The sequence below is a fragment of the Theropithecus gelada genome, chromosome 3 (assembly GCF_003255815.1).
Source record: "Theropithecus gelada isolate Dixy chromosome 3, Tgel_1.0, whole genome shotgun sequence".
NCBI classification, from domain to species: domain Eukaryota; kingdom Metazoa; phylum Chordata; class Mammalia; order Primates; family Cercopithecidae; genus Theropithecus; species Theropithecus gelada.
In genome coordinates, this window is record NC_037670.1 from 110647672 (window position 1) to 110664689 (window position 17018).

The window sequence follows — 17018 nt, forward strand, 5'->3', positions numbered from 1 at the left end:
TCATACCTGGAATTGGAAGTTAATTCATTTCTTAAATATACAGATACCTATTTATAGGCTCTCTACAAAGAAACAGTTTTACTAATGAAAGGTAACCTTAAACGAGGCTCACAAACTGTTGTCAAATAAGAATGTTCATAAGATTTACTGGAATGGCAAATAATTAGAAGATCAATCCATACACCATGAGTGTCTACTATGTGTTTACTACTGTTTTAAGTAAGTTACAGATGGTCTTCACAAAAAAATGTGAACCAGAAAGACCAAAGAAAACATAACTTAAGAGGTGAACAATGGAAAGCTGGGGACAAGGCAAGATAAAGCAATACTATGAATAACATTATTATAATAGAATCCAATGGATCAGATATAAAATAGAGCATGAGGAAGTAGGTAATAACCAGTTCAGTTAATAGCAGGAGTTTCTGGAGGAAATAGTATTAATAGGAGGAATCCTTTGGACTAATGTATATACTGTGTCCCCAACCAATGATTTCTAGAAGCCAGAACCCCTGAGAAAAAGATGCTTATTTTTCCACAAGAAGCATCCATCTAAATTCTCTCACACAAGTCCCTTTCTTTTGACAGAGAAGCAGATACAACCATATAACCTGTTCTTCCCATTCTACACGTTACCTGATTCCCCCTCCCCTGGTACCACTAAGATTCAACACTTAATAGGGTAAATTTGGAGTATTTGTTTATTTTTATGAGTATGAAAACTTCTATGATTTCTAATGGGCCTGAAAAGCTTATTCTCTTAGGAAATTAAAAACTACCACTTCAATATTATACACATGCATGTGCTTATTTGTTCTATTTATGTATAGATTTTCTTTGTTTCAGTGTAATTAAATAGCTCTTACTGAGTCTTACAGAATTAAAAATGGTTTAAATGTAAAATATCAGAATACTGTGTTCATAACAAATCTTAAATCAAATATGCAATATATTTTACAATAAGTAACTATACTTTGCTAAATTTCTGGGGTACTAGAGAATGCCATTCTGAAAAAATTCTGTGTCAGTATATAATCAGCTGGGAAATCACAACCAAAACCATTTGGTTCCCAAAAGTTTCAGAAAGATCTTATTTTAACACACCTTATCAATAATGTGTTCTGGAACTGTTCTGTCCCATATGATAGTAGTCACATGTGGCTATTTATATTTAAAGGTAAATTAACTAAAATTAGACACAATTAAGAATTCAGTTCCTAAGTCACTAGTCATACATATTTCAAGTGCTCAACAGCCATGTGTGGCTAGTGGTTACCATACCGGACATTGCTAATACAGAATGTTTCTACTATTATGAAATTTCTTAGACAGGACTGGTCTAGAGGCATGGCCCAAAAGACAAAGTAAGGCTCACCTACAAGACTAAAACATTCTGACAATTAGCTAAAACTCTACAAGGTCTTCCTTGATTAATATTTAGTGAGTTTCCAAATTCAGGGTGATGAATTAATACATACTTTATAGTACATAAATTCTGCAGCAACATTTTGTCACTGGTCATATTAGCATTCTTTCTAAGAAATATTTTTCAGAATTAAGAACCCCAGAAATTCGGGTCCTATATAAAATGATTATGTCTTTGACATACTTGTGATCACAGCAAGGTTATAAATATTTATATAATGAATGTAGTTATACATTGAAATTTACATTTTTAAAAAGATGTGAAATATAACTAGTATTATATTCATAGGACTCAATGGAATGTTTTTACACAGAAAACTGTCAAACATCTATGCAAATCACATAATTAATTTTAAAGTATCAAATTAGTTACTTGCCTAATATTGTGTTATTTTCTGTGAGTAGTAGAAAAAGATATACTCAATAACAGTTTTGGAAACGCAAAAAGGAGGTGCAGAAAAACATTAATTCTATGGCAGGTAGATGGCTCAGTTCAGATTTTCAATTATTTTAATAAATATTTTTCATTATCTTTTAGATGTACTAGTGACTGCTAAGGTTGTTAGCCAATATTTAAAATGTCTCATTTACTGTTTTGTATTTTACATGGAGCCAGATTTAAATAAAGCAATCTGTACATTTTTCATTGCCAAAACATGTCAAAGTTAGAAACAGACATTGCACTTTTTCTTCCAAAAAGTTGAATGTGTTTAGCATACGAAAGCTTAAAATTAATATAAAAGTAAGGCAATAAGGCAGACAGAAAGCTGGTATCAATAATTTTGTTTTTTATGCATTTCCCAAAATAATGTTATTTGTGTATCTTCTACAAAGAGAACAAAAAACTTTGACATTTATAAAATAAATTTTAGAAGAAAAATTTTTTCCCTCTAAAGGTGGACTTACTGAATCATTCCGACCAAAAAAGGTATATATTGCATACAAGTAATAATCAAATAGTTGAGACATGAAATGAATAACATCAAAGGCAATTGGCTTAAGAATGTTCATCATCTGCATATATTTTCCTGGAAAGAAAAAAGAATCAAAAATTAAGTAGAACAAAATTAAAATGTTAGTCTATAATTACAAAAGGACAATAAAATTACTGTACTAAAATATTTAAATATAAAGAAACATTGCACTCCTTCACAGTAGCCATGTCTCAAGTACTCAGTAGTTTCATGTGGCTAATGGCTATTGTATGGGACAGCACAGATTACGAATAGTTCCATCATCTTGGAAAATTATACTGAAGAATACTAATGTAAATACTACAATGATATTTTCCACTGACTACATTTTACTGTTTCCCAGATTTTTATGGAACTCCTACACTCTTCTACAAATGATACTGTACAAACAACATTGATTCTCTTTTCTAGGAGTTTCAATTTAAAATAATTTCTTTGAAAATGTGTAAGCTTAATAGAGTAAAATACAATATATTTAATAAAATATTTATTTTTCATAAGCTTATACATATATAGCAAAAGTAGAAAAGCAAGAGGAAAAATGATACACACAAGGTACTGCCCATTCTCCCGAATCCTAGCCCTGTGAAATCTTGGGTCAGAGGCCAAGAACATTTCTTTATCACTGTATCATTCAAGAGCTCAATATCCACAAGGTGAAAAGAACATATCTTTCTCATTCCTTCTTTTGGAAGATGCCAATATCTCATTCCATTTCCTCTAAATATATAATCAGATATAGTCACAGAAAAAAAAACACAATAAATTAAACTTCTGCATTTACAAACTTGCTAATGTATTGGAAGAGTTCAAGAGAGATGGGATGAATCAAATAACAAATAACTACAAGTCCCCAATTCTGTTTCTTTTTTATGGGAAATAATAGGAAAAGAAACATATCTACTAAAAATGCTCTATACTTTCTTCTGCAGAAGATCTTAAAAGAGGCCATTTACTTAATTTCCAAATAAGCCAGTAATTCAGGTGCTGACTCTACTTCACGTACTGCTATCATTTTAAATTGGTACTATTAAAGACACCATGACTCAAGAGAAAACACATTCACTGCAGTACAAGAAATGACAAATGTACTCCAATGGAAATGTCTACTATCAAAATCATTTCTTTAAGAACTTAGTACGTCGTTCTTAATTTATGTGGGAAATGATTTTAAATAATAGTCAGATGGTCGAGAAGAGAAACACAAACAAAAATATACATCAAAACACAGTAAAAACTACTCAACTAAGATTTTATTCTTATTCCTATTTTAAAATTCTTCTGTTTCACAATCATCCTTTGCAATCATTTCACACAGTCAGACATTTTCTTGAAAAATCACATTTGAAAAATATTTGAAATATACTGTTCCTAAAACACTCTGGATCATTATGCAGGTAGTTCCTCAGCTACAAAACATATGGTTACTTAAGCCACAACTTGTTAACATATAAAATAATGCAACGTTGTGAAGAAAAAATAATATATTGCATTACTCAGTTAAAAAAAAAACAAACATGAAAAAGTAGAAAGAGGTAGAATGCAAATAAGTAGGCTGGCATGCCTCTCGAACACGAGGTCCTCTCCATTCCCGATAAGATTAACCATTGTTTATACACCTAATCTTGAAAAAGGATATAAAAATGAATTATTAATAGGTAAAGGAATTTTACATGTGTATTCAGAAGAAAAAAAAATAGCTGTTCCTCACCACCTTGAAAAGAAAATTCAAACATAAGAATATTAATTTATTCATTCAACAAACATGTTGTGAAGGCTTACTGTATACTTGGCCTTGTATTAAGGAACAAGGAATTACACACAGTCCTGGCTGTTGCACCTCAAAAGGTCATACATGGAAGACAATAATCAATAAGCAGACCATCAGTATATTACAGAGTATAAGAATGAGGACTCTGTCTTTCCAGTTCAAGAGGACAGAACAGGCAGACAGTAGACATTTGGAGGCTTGAGGAGGCTTATATGCCTCCTCAGATCTTACTGAATTAAAAGAGAACATTACAATGAATTAATTACTTATCTATGAAGAGGGTGAGAAGGTGAGGCTGGTAGGTTTGAGCACAAGAAAATGAAAAATGTCAAAACATTTCTAGACCAGAGATTGGCAAATTTTTCCTGTAAAGGACCCAAGAGTAGATAGTTTAGGCTTTGCATATCACACAGTCTCTGTGGTAACTATTTAGCTCTGCTGTCTTCTGTTTCAACTGCTCAACTATGCCAATGTAGCACAAAAGCAGCTCCAGAAAGACAATATGCAAACAAATGAGCATGGGTGTGCCAATAAAACTTTATTTACAAAAACAAGTAGCCAGCAGCTCAAAACATTTGACATCTCAAAACGTCTGTTCTAGATGACAGACAGTAGATAGGAACAGGTTGATGGAAAAACATAAGAAGCCAATAAAACCATAAGAGGGCCACAAAGGAGGTGGAAGCTATTCACTAGGACAGTAACTACTTAGAATCAAGCTGGAATGGTAGGAGTGAGAAACGGGGCTGAAAAAGGATCAAGCTACAGGTTCACATGGGACAAGCTGTTATCAGTCTACATTCCCCAGCACCACCACTATTCCCCTCTCCTCTCCAGCAGTTAGAGGTGTAGGCTGCTAGAATTTACCCACAAAACAAAATAGAAACCCTTAGGGTTCCTCTCTAAAAGAAACGATAGGCCAGGCGCGGTGGCTCACGCCTGTAATCCCAGAAGTTTGGGAGGCTGAGATGGGCGGATCACAAGGTCAGGAGATCGAGACCATCCTGGCTAACACAGTGAAACCCCGTCTCAACTAAAAAAAAAAAAAAAATACAAAAAATTAGCCGGGCGTGGTGGCGGGCGCCTGTAGTCCCAGCTATGCGGGAGGCTGAGGCAGGAGAATGGCATGAACCCTGGAGGCGGAGCTTGCATTGAGCGGAGATGCACCACTGCACTCCAGCCTGGGCGACAGAGCAAGACTCCGTCTCAAAAAAAAAAAAAAAAGAAAAGAAAAAGAAAGAAATGATAAACAAACCGAGAGGAAAAAAAAAAAGACGGGGGGGCAAACAAACTTAAAAAAAAAAAAAAAAAAAAAAACAACTGAAAAGCTAAGGCTTCTACCTAATTCTGGGATTTAGAGGATCCGTCCCCATAAAGACTGCCAGTAAATCTACCCAAGCCCTCTCCTATTTCACACGAAGTTCCCAGTCAGAATTTCTACTGAAGAGAAAGAGCCAGCTCGAACATAGTTCTAATTACTCACAAGAAACCCACAATGGCTATGTAAGCCTTCCATTTTAAATCTAAATAGATAATCAAAAATCACCAGGCACACAAAGAAAACTCAGAGTGTGAAAATAAAAAGAAAAGTTGATCCCAAACAAAACAGAATAATTCAAGCTAAAAACAGAAATATAATAATTATGTAGAACTCAATAATAAAAGATTATCAAAAAAAGAGAATATAAAAGACTTCTTAAAGGTAAAAATATAATGTTTAAAATAAAAAGTTAAATTAAGTCTCCTAAAAGGTATAGTAAAAGACAATACTGTGGGAAACATTTGAGAAAACAGATATAAAGGACCAATTTTAGTAATGGAGGAAATTGTTTTAAAAAGAGAGAACAAAGAAAATACAAAGGTGGAAATTATCAAAGACATACTAGTGTCAGTAATAGCTGAGGAACACAGGAGTCTTCAGATCAAGAGTCCACAAACTATCAAACACACTTACTGAAAAAGAAATCATACCTAGACACATCAACATAAAATTCTGCATCAAGGAAAAAAACATTAAAACCTTTCAGACAGAGAGAGAAATTCATCTGCAACACAATAGAATGCTAGAAGTTCCAGTTCAGAAGAAAATAATTTTTAATCTACAAGTCTATTCATAGCTAAATTGTCATTCAAGTGAAAGAGAAAAAAAAAAAGACATTTTTCAGACTGACACGAATTCAAACATTTACTTCTTATCAGTCTTTTCTGGGAAATAACTAAACCATGAGGAAGAGATACACAGAGGGACTGGCAAAGAAACCAACCAAGTAGCAGCATGTACAAGAACTAGAAACAAGAGAATGAATAGTGGGCCTGCCTTAGCCAACTCATCAGTGGGAGACACAGAGAGAAGTATGGTTACCACACTTGAATGCTTCAAATACATTAGCAAGTATGTAAATGCAGAAGTTTAATTTATTGTTTTTTTTTTTTTCTGTGACTATATCTGATTATATATTTAGAGGAAAAGGAATACGATATTGGCATCTTCCAAAAAAAGGAATGAGAAAGATATGTTCTTTGCACCTGGTGGATATTGTGCTCTTGAATGATATATAGTGATAAAGAAATGTTCTTGGCCTCTGACCCAAGATTTCACAGGGCTAGGATTCAGGGAAATGGGCAGTACCTTGTGTGTATCATTTTTTCTCTTGCTTTTCTACTTTTGCTATATATATATATAAACTTATAAAAATAAATATTTTCTTAAATATATTGTATTTTACTCTATTAAACTTACACATTTTCAAAGAAATTATTTTAAATGGAAACTCCTGGAAAAGAGAACTGATGTTGTTTGTATAGTGTCATTTGTAAAAGAGTGTAGGAGTTCCATAACAATGCTGGAAATACGGGGGAGAAATTTTTCCCATTGTGGATATGACAAGAGAGAAAATGGGTTTCTCCTATATTGAAGATTTTAAAAATTAAGGTTTATCAGTCCAACATCTATTGGGTTCCTACAAAAGTAAAAAGCACTTGGCCAGGTGCCACATATAGATGCTACAAAAATGATTTAAGGCTCTCATCTATTGGAGTTTATAACCTGATGGGACACAAGCAGGAACAGATTCTGAGTCGGAAGAATAGTCATTATTCTTATTTCAGTACACTAATTTAAGAAACCATCAATGAATATAAATGGCATATAAAGCCATAATAGCACATAAGACAAACTGGAAAAGCTATAAAGGAGGCATAAAGGAAAGGAAAGTTGGTTCAGCTTGGACAATTCAGAAAAAGGTACTGAATAATGAAGTGAAGACCAGAGTAAAAAATTAACAAGTCCATTACCTAAGTGCCTGGCTACCAGTTTTATTTTTTAAATATTATATCTTAGTCCCCCAAATCTCCAATGTCATTTTCTTGTGACACGTACTGAGGGATGGTGCTTTTAGGATTATGCTCTCAAAAGATAAGGCTGTACATACAGGTAGCAATTCAGAAAATATTTTTAAATGTTAAAAATATAAATTCATGTAAATAACATCTAAATATATGTTATCTCATAGTATTATCTTATAGTATTAGTATGTAGATAATATATAGTATATATATTAGTATAGTATATATATTATACTACATATAGTATATATAGTAGCATATATATAATATATAGTATAGTGTATATATTATCTACATACTATTATATTAATGTATATATTATATATACTATATAATGTATATTAATTATAGTATATTAATGATATAATTATATCATTATTATAATATGATTATAAACAGAAATACTAGCATGTAGTTTAAAGAGAATGAGAAACTTTTTTCTTAAACATTACATATGAAAGTATTGTTTGCTTAAAAGATAACTTAATCATAAAACATGGTTTTAAAATTTTAAAACACATAAAAAAGTATTGTGATACTTCTGTAAGACTACACTATGACTTCATTGAACTCTAATTTTATCCAAATATCTGAAACAAGGATACTTTAAAAACAACTTATATTCAAAAAAAAACAAAAGAAGCTACCATTTTAATTATGCAGTCAAGAATTTTCCCGTTAAATACACATTGTTTTACATTTCAATTAGGAAAATAACAGAAAGGAACCAAAGGTTCTCAAAGTGTGGTCCCTAGACCAGCTGCATCAACATTACTTGGAAACTTGTTAAAGATGCTCATTCTCAGATTATACCCTAGAGCTACTGAATCAGATACTCTGGGAGTGGGGGACAGCAATCTGTGTTTTGTTTGTTTATTTGAGACAGAGTCTTGCCCTGTCACCCAGGCTGGAGTACAGTGGTGCAATCTCAGCTTGCTGCAACCCTGGCTCACTGCAACCTCTGCCTCCTGGGTTCAAGCCATTCTCATGCCTCAGCCTCCCAAGTATGTGGGATTACAGGAGTGCCCTACCACATCTGGCTAATTTTTGTATTTTTAGGAAAGACAGGGTTTTGCCATGTTGGCCAGGCTGCTCTCAAACTCCTGACCTTAAGTGATCCATCTGCCTTGGCCTCCCAAAGTACTGGGATTACAGGTGTGAGCCACCAAACCCAGCCAGCAATCTGTGTTTTAACAAGCCCTCTAGGTGATTCTGGTGCGTGCCAAAATTTAAAAATCAAAGGCTAGATCACCATAAAAGATGAATAAAACAATAAAGCACAGTTCTTCTTTCTTCTTCACAGGCTCTCACGCCTTGGTTTTCAAGACTTCTACTTCACCTCCTAATTTTTCTCCTGCCTTTCTGCTGTTCATTCATGACCTCCTTCACTGTCTGATCTTGTGTTTGCCCTTCTAATATATCCATATCCACTACTGTTTCCTAGGTTTCCACACTCAGCTATCTTGTGTTATACATTTTTGTGTGTAGGAAGGGTAGTAGAACTTCTGTCTGATTTTTTATGAACTCAAAAGGTTAAGAGCCTCTGCCAAGATAAACTCATCCACTATCACGGTTTTAACTATTTTATAACAATGACTCAAATTATGTATCCTGATCATCTTTTTTCTCCTGACCTCCACATCCATCTATGTAACTACCTATAGACTATTTCTACTTAAACGTCCCAGAGGTACCTCTATACGTCCAAAGTCTACCCTATCATCAGCTCTGCAAACTTGGTCTTCCTCTCATCTTTCCTTTTTCATTTCTGACATTATCACTAGTTAATCGCACAATCCTAAAATTTGAGTGATCGCTCATCACTGATTCACCGATTCTGTCTGTTGTATTTCTAAAATCTCTCTAATCTGCCCTTCTCTCTATTACAATGGCCACTGCCATCCATATCCAGGCTTATGTCCTCATCATCCCTTGCCTGGGAGACTTCAACAGTCTGCCATCCAGTCTTTGACCTTCTCCAGTTTCCCCTTAGCCAAAGTCAATCCCTTATTTACACTTTTTTAAAAACAACAAATCTGCTGGGGTATCTCCCCTGTTAGAAATCCCTGAAGGCGCTTATGTCCAAGCTGCATAGGACAGTCTATGAGGCCTTCTGATAATCGGTTCTTGCCCATCTTTCTCGTCACGTCTCCCCTGCTTCTGCCTCCAGCCTCCATCATGTTTCTTACATTCCAGCATACTAGACTACTGGGGTCTCTGAATACATCATGTCTTGCACATGTTCTTTCTGTCCAAAATGCCTTTACCAACTTCTTCATCTATGAGAACTTATTCATCTTTCAAACTCAATTAGGGTGTCAGTCCCCACAGTGAATCAGTCCTTTCACTTCCCACCCAAAAAGGAAAATTAATCATCATTCTTTCTCTCGCCTCTTTTCTGTTTATTTATGCTTATAACAACACACTGTAAATTTTTTTATTTGTATGCTATTTCCCTTGTTGGGTTCCTTAAGTAGAAAGACTATGGTTTCTTCATGACTGTATCTCCAACAGCTAGCTGGAAACAAAGTAGTGACTCAAAAAAACAAAAAATCTGTTGGACTAAAACTGATGGATGCAATATACATGGCAAAAAAGGAACTGATTTCCTTAATGTTGAAATTAAAACCTATAATTTCCTTATTACACAAAAATGAGCAGTGGATATAAGTAGTTCGCAAGTAAATAGAAATGTCTTTTAAGCATATGAAAAGATGCTTCAATTCACTCATAATTAAACACATTTTTGAATGAGATGGCATTTTTAACCTATCAGACTAGCAAGGACCCAAAGCTGGAGGATATACAGTGTTGCTGAGACTAAGAAAAGAGCTACCCTCAAATACTGTTGATGAATGAGTAAACTAACAGAACTCTGTTAGTAAGCTCGTTAGTAACCTCATTGGTAAATTGAGAATGTCCATCAAAACTGGAAATGTATATACTCTTTCATCCAGCTAGAGGAAGCATTTATAGGAATTTGTTCTATAGCTCTATCGGTATATGCACAAAGATATTTCTTCAAGGATACTTGCTGTCGCAGTTTGTAGTATGAAATGACGTAACCTATATGTTGAAAAGTAGAAGACGTATAAATTGTGGCACTTATAATATTACATCTATACAATAGGAAAAAAGAATGAAATCCACACATACTAAGTAATACATTAAGTTATTTTAAGTGTAACCTTAAGATATTTTAAGTAAAAAAGCCAGATAAAAACATAAAAACAGTATAGTGTAATCCAATTTTCGAAACAAACAAAACAACAACAAAAAAATAGGAGAGAGGAGATACACATATTAAATATATTTGTACTAACACTAATATTTCCAGAAGAAAACAGGAGAAACTGAGTCGTTTTATCTGGGGAAGGAGATTTGCAGCTCAGGGGCTCTGCTTATACCTTGCGGTATTTTAATTTTTAACCACTTTCATGCATTACCTTTCAATTTAAAATGCTCAATGATAAAGACTATGCCAGCAAACTAAAGTGCTGGGAAACTTCAACAGTCTGTCATCTAGTATTTTACCTTCCCCCAAGGAAAAGAATGTATATTATACCTAAAAGAATATATATTACACCTAAATATCCCTTAGATGCACATATCCTATTTTCATTTTAAATACTGATGCACGTGCTAGGGTATATTTTTTTCTAGCTACTAAAGTGGTAATTTTGTTGTTGTCGGCAGTTGTTATAAGCATGGACTTCGGTAATCTAGCTCCTGCTCCTCAGACCTATCATACCTGCTCAAGTGAGAGCTGTCTCCAGGAGAGAGAACCATGAATACCAAGGCTATTTCACTGATGAGACACATTTCCTAAAATTTCTTTTCTCTGTCTGCAAGAAACCATCAGGCTGACAGAATTTTCTCTTTATATAATACAAGCAAGTCTTCTGATCAGTTCTCTCCACTAGTGCAAAGCCTCCCTGAGCCTTTCTAATAAATTTAGTTACCACCTGGGGTAAGGGAGCCCCATTAACACTCTTTTGTTTACTCTCTGCTAATTATCTGCCAAGTAAATACTACTTGAAAGGGACATTTTAAATATGCCTTTAATGTTCTAATATGTGTTTCCGAAATACTCAATAATTAGTTTCTTCATCTTCTTAAGTATCAAAAATTAATCTGTCTTATTTACATAACCATACTTTTCCCTTTGTAGGAAGAGGCATGACTTTTGCCAGTTTATAATCTTCAGGCACTTCTATGCAATAACAACAGTGGATGGAATAGTGCATTTACTAATCAGAGACCTCTGAGACAGTGGCTTCCTTAAAGTTCTGTTTTGTATATATCTAAAAACTGAAGATAAAAACATCCCAGGGAGAGAGAAAATGATAAGAATAAAAGTCTACTGGGGATCCCAACTGAGGTGACAATGGCAGCACCTAATCCCAGTCCTAAATGAAAAGATATAAAAGTTAAATTGTCATTCTTGGCATTGTTTCCTAATTGCAAGTCCAGTAAAAGATATGGTAGTGTAGAAAGCTGAAATTGCAATAGTCAAATTCTCTTCACAGAGTAAGATTTTATTCAGGACTGTGCCATACTTTAAAGGCTCTTGAATGTGGCTTTTCTCAGTTCCTATAAACCCACTGTTCAAAAGCAAGGCCCACTATGTTGATCAGCAATCTTCATATAAGAATTTGTTGTTACTATCGTCTGAATTCAGCACCAGGAGCATATTTCTACCATTATTATAAAGGCCTGTATCTTTTTCACAGATAATAAGGATAGTGGAATACATTGTTTTGTGAATTCCCTTATGCCTACCAAGAAGTTAAGCACTGTATTTGATGTCTGCATTAAATATGATATGATAAAGCATGATGTGCCCATTCCTCAACTCTGCCTTATCCTTGTATTTTATTTTATTTGATTATTATGAAAATATGCCTTCAGAGTAAACAGCAACATGACTACCTCCAGCCCCTTTTGAACTAGGTAAGGTAAAAAATATAAACAACTGTTTAGATGTGTTTAATTATATTATTTTTCCCAATTTCCCATAAGAGCATGATACAGTCCTGCCCACTTTCCTTGACTTGCAGTGCTTCCTGTGGCAGAAGCATACTTCTCCCTCCCTTTGCCAAGCCTGACTTGCTTTGGCCATGACATGTCAGAGGAAGTCAAGGGTGACACATGGAAGCAGAAGCTTCAGGAGTCATAACAGAGTTTGCTCTTGCTCTTCTTCCCATGTTCCAGATTGGTTGGTACTATTCTTTCAACCTACATCTTAGAATGAAGAGACACACGGAGCACAGCTACATATAATCAGGAGACAATGCGTATCACGAGTGAAAAATAAAACTTTGTGGTTGAAAGTCATTGATGCACCAAGAGCTGCTTGTTACTTCAACATAATCTAGCAAAAGCTGACTACATCTCAAGTGATGTGTTCAGACACTGAAAAGTGCTGAGTCTAGAAGGCTAAGGAGGATGACAATTATTCTGAAATGTCTGAATTTCTATCAGTGAGGACAAGATAAAGGAACTGAGCCCATGAAGCCTGAAAAATGGATCGTGGGGTGGTTGGTATGAGAAAAGGAAGGACAGGACAACTACCACCACATATCTGAAAAGTGATCACATGGAAGAATAGAAGAAAGAGAAGATAAAAGAAATAGAACAGAATAAATAGAAATAGAAAAAAAAAATTTTTTAAAGCACGAACTTATTCTTCTTGCTTCTAAGGGCAGAACTCTTAGACCAAAAGGACAGACCAAAATCTAGAAACACAGAGAGACAGGTTTTGGTTTACCTTGGGGAAGAGACTTCTACTAATGAGATCAGTCTAATGATAGAATGAGTAGTCTTGCAAACCACTAAGTTTCCAATGACTGGGAATCACGAAACAGAAGCTAGACAGCCACCACATATTAGAGACATTACAGAAAGACAACCGACTTCATGGGAACTTACACCAATGACCTCTCAGCACTCTTCCAATTCTGATTCTACAAATTCTAGAGAGTTATTTCTGACACTATGTTCAGTCAGTTCTCTTGGAAGAAGAAGAAAAGCTTAGTTTCCTGGCAATAATTAGTCACAGAATAGCTTTTTAGAATCTATCCTTTTTTCTGAGCATCATGAAAATGTATACCTTTCTTTTCTTCTCAGTTCAGTAACATTTTTTGCTCTTTCTAGAGAAACCGTGACTCCTAAAAAGCATTCTATACATTTTATCCTATTCATTAATTACATTTAATAATTATCTTAAAGAACATGGACTATTTCAACAGAGCTAAGGCAATAGGTAAATACCATCTCCATAGATAGAGATTTTTATAGAAAACCACTAAAATTCCTGATTGGAATAATGAAGGTTAATATGAGAAGACATCTCCATAACTTATTTGTCAAATAGATAGACTTATTAGTGAGATAGAAAGGCTAAAAACATACAAGATGTTGAAATACTGACATTAAAAAAAAATGCACATCATCCTCAAACCCGAATATTTAAAATGTCATTTCTTCATATTGTTTCCCTTCTACAAAATCATCAATAAATGTCTTATCTGTAATAAGAACAACATTTCCTATAATCTGAACATTTAGCTTGTAAATCCCTTAAGTCTGAAAATGTCAGAAAGTCACTATTCACTCTGCCTGACAGAATACTGTAAAGATCTATGAAACAACAAAGTAGAAAAATATTGTATAAATGTGAAACTGGTACTATCTTATCTTACATGTACCTCTAACCTACCTAGAGAATTTTTCATCACATTTCAATTAACTGAAATATTTTAGAAAAATTGGAAGATACAAAGACTTAATAAACAGGTAACTTAAAAAGAGAAACTGGCATCACTATTAGTATTATAGTATTTGGAACATTTAAAATGAGAAGCATAAGGCCGGGCGCGGTGGCTCAAGCCTGTAATCCCAGCACTTTGGGAGGCCGAGACAGGCGGATCACGAGGTCAGGAGATCGAGACCATCCTGGCTGACACGGTGAAACCCCGTCTCTACTAAAAAATACAAAAAACTAGCCAGGCGAGGTGGCGGGCGCCTGTAGTCCCAGCTACTCAGGAGGCTGAGGCAGGAGAATGGCGTAAACCCGGGAGGCGGAGCTTGCAGTGAGCCGAGATCTGGCCACTGCACTCCAGCCTGGGCGGCAGAGCGAGACTCCGTCTCAAAAAAAAAAAAATAAATAAAAATAAAATAAAATAAAATAAAATGAGAAGCATAGACATATGATAACCTTAAATCCCTTATTGCAGAGAGCACTGCAGTATACCAGACAACGAAAACCACAAGTAAAAGTCATTCAGTAACAAACTAATTTAACTGTTATAATGTTTCTTTTTCTTTGTTTTTAAATGTGTAGCTACTTACCAACAAGTCTTATTACATTCAACGTTGTATTTGTTAAGATAGGGGCATTCACTTTATTTAGACTGTAATCTGATTTCTTCCTGCTTTTTAGAGTTTCCCGAGAAACACTTTATATGAAAAAACAAAACAGAGTTGCTAGAGTTGTCAAGTAATAAACCAATAAGTTACTCAGATTAGTCCATAGCCTTTATTAACTAATTATTTAATGAAAATCGTACTATGCATTAGGTAAAGATACAGAGATTAACTTCTTATCCTTATAAAATTTACAATCCATAAGTAAGGGAAATAAGTAAGCAAAAAAATAAAGTACCATAATGCATTTGTTCGATTATAAAACATTATCAACCACTAAAAAAACTAACCACTTTAAAAAACAAATTTTCCAAGATAATTACATATCTAGGTGCAGATGTACTATGTTTCTTGATTTCAGAAATTTATAAACATGAAAAAATACCCTCCTAAGAATCTGAATTAAGTAGAGAATATTGGTGACAGTATTTGGGGTTAAGGGGCAGCATTAGGTTAGGTTCAAAAGAAAAGTAAAAGTTATATGGTCAGCACAGAAAAAAGGGCCAGCATAAAACAGGGTTAGAGATAAGAGAGAACAGAGTGTGCTCAGAAAAGTACAAGGAGTTCACCACATTCGCAAGTAGAAGAAATGAACAGAGGGGAAAGTAATAAGAAAGGAGGCAAGTAAAGGCCAGATATCCCTGAAAGCAATCAAACCTGAGGGATATGAACCTTATCTTGAATACAGTGGTGAGTCACTAAAAGCTAACCAGAAAAACAGCAAGATTAAATTTGTAACTATGAAAAAAAAAACCCTAAATTTAAATCTAAGAGTTGTTTGGAATGGGGCAAGCCTAGAGACAAGAATCCAAGGTAAAGGAGTTGATTTAATAATCTGGCACAGAGATAATTTTGGGATAAACTAGAATGGTAGTGGTGAAATGCCAGAAAAAGTGGTCAACTCAAGAGACACAAGTTAGAATTGATAATAACTCTTAATGTATTGGCTTCAGGCACTAATTCGTTCAATTCAAACTTCTTAGGGGTAAGTTTAGGGGGCTGCAGTAACCCTACCAAAAATGGAGGTATATACACATGGCAGACACTATCTTACTTGTATATTTCAATTCAAATAGACCTTTCCTTTTGGCCAAAATATGCCCAAAACATCTAATAAAGAATTCCAACAAAATAGTTCTATTTAGTTCACAGTAGATCATACTGACACTTAATATCATACATATGCAAAAACCAATAGAACAAATTTTTTCAATTAAAATAGCTACAATTTGGTGAATTGCTCACTTTTGAAAACAGTATTATTTCAGTCGGGATTTCAAGTTAAACAGTATTAAATAGGTAGCCTGGCGTTAAACGGTAAGAGTATACTTATCGTTACTACCATTAAGAAAAAAAAGTACATTTATAGTCACTAAACGTATGATAGTCATGAAATCAAGTCATTTCAACATTCCAGAAACAGGCCCATTTAACTGGCAAAAGGTAAGAAAAAATTCTGTTAGAATTATCATAGTTTTGAAGAGGTCAGTTTATCATAAAACAAAACTCAACCACTAATAGGACACCTTGGTAGAAAGTTCAAATAGTGAACAAAAATGACACAGGGGAAATAAGTGGTGATTTTCTGTGTTTACAAGATTGAAGCAAGAACTCCACATACAAAACAAATGATCATTTTCTCCTTGAGGTTTTTTATTTATCTATGTAAATCGCATAAAGGGCCACCAAAGGCAGGATTGATTTTATAAATCTAAAGGCTTTTTCCTCTGCAAAAACTAATCTCTTTGATTATGCCCAATATTTTCGACAATAATTTTAACAGATTTTTAAAAATGACTAACTTCGTGATGCCATAAAAAAGGAATTAGAATCTTGCTACAAAAAGCAATGTCAAACACACTACATAACTCAAAGGAAAGCTACATTAAAACTAGCCATTTAAGAACTTTTAAATGGCTAAATCAATTTCTTTTTTGACACATTAACAATCCAGTTCATAGTTAAATGAACTGATTTGTGAGATGCTGGCAAAGGTTTTGCTAGGCAGAACTTTTCATATAACTCTTTTATTTTTCATGAAATCCAGTTATGAAATGTTAGGAGGAAAAACACAT

The 17018-nt window shown here is 34.2% G+C and overlaps 1 protein-coding gene across 2 annotated transcripts in view; it reads right to left on the bottom strand.

Moving 5' to 3' along the window:
- Window positions 1–17018, bottom strand: part of VPS50 (VPS50, EARP/GARPII complex subunit) — a 119918-nt gene that overhangs the window by 25601 nt on the left and 77299 nt on the right. For both annotated transcript variants that reach the window (XM_025378811.1, XM_025378810.1), the window contains 2 exons: window positions 14869–14975; window positions 2332–2453 (listed from right to left, as the gene is read on the bottom strand). In XM_025378811.1, coding sequence (XP_025234596.1) covers window positions 2332–2453; window positions 14869–14975 — 229 coding nt within the window. The remainder of the gene's footprint in view (window positions 1–2331; window positions 2454–14868; window positions 14976–17018) is intronic.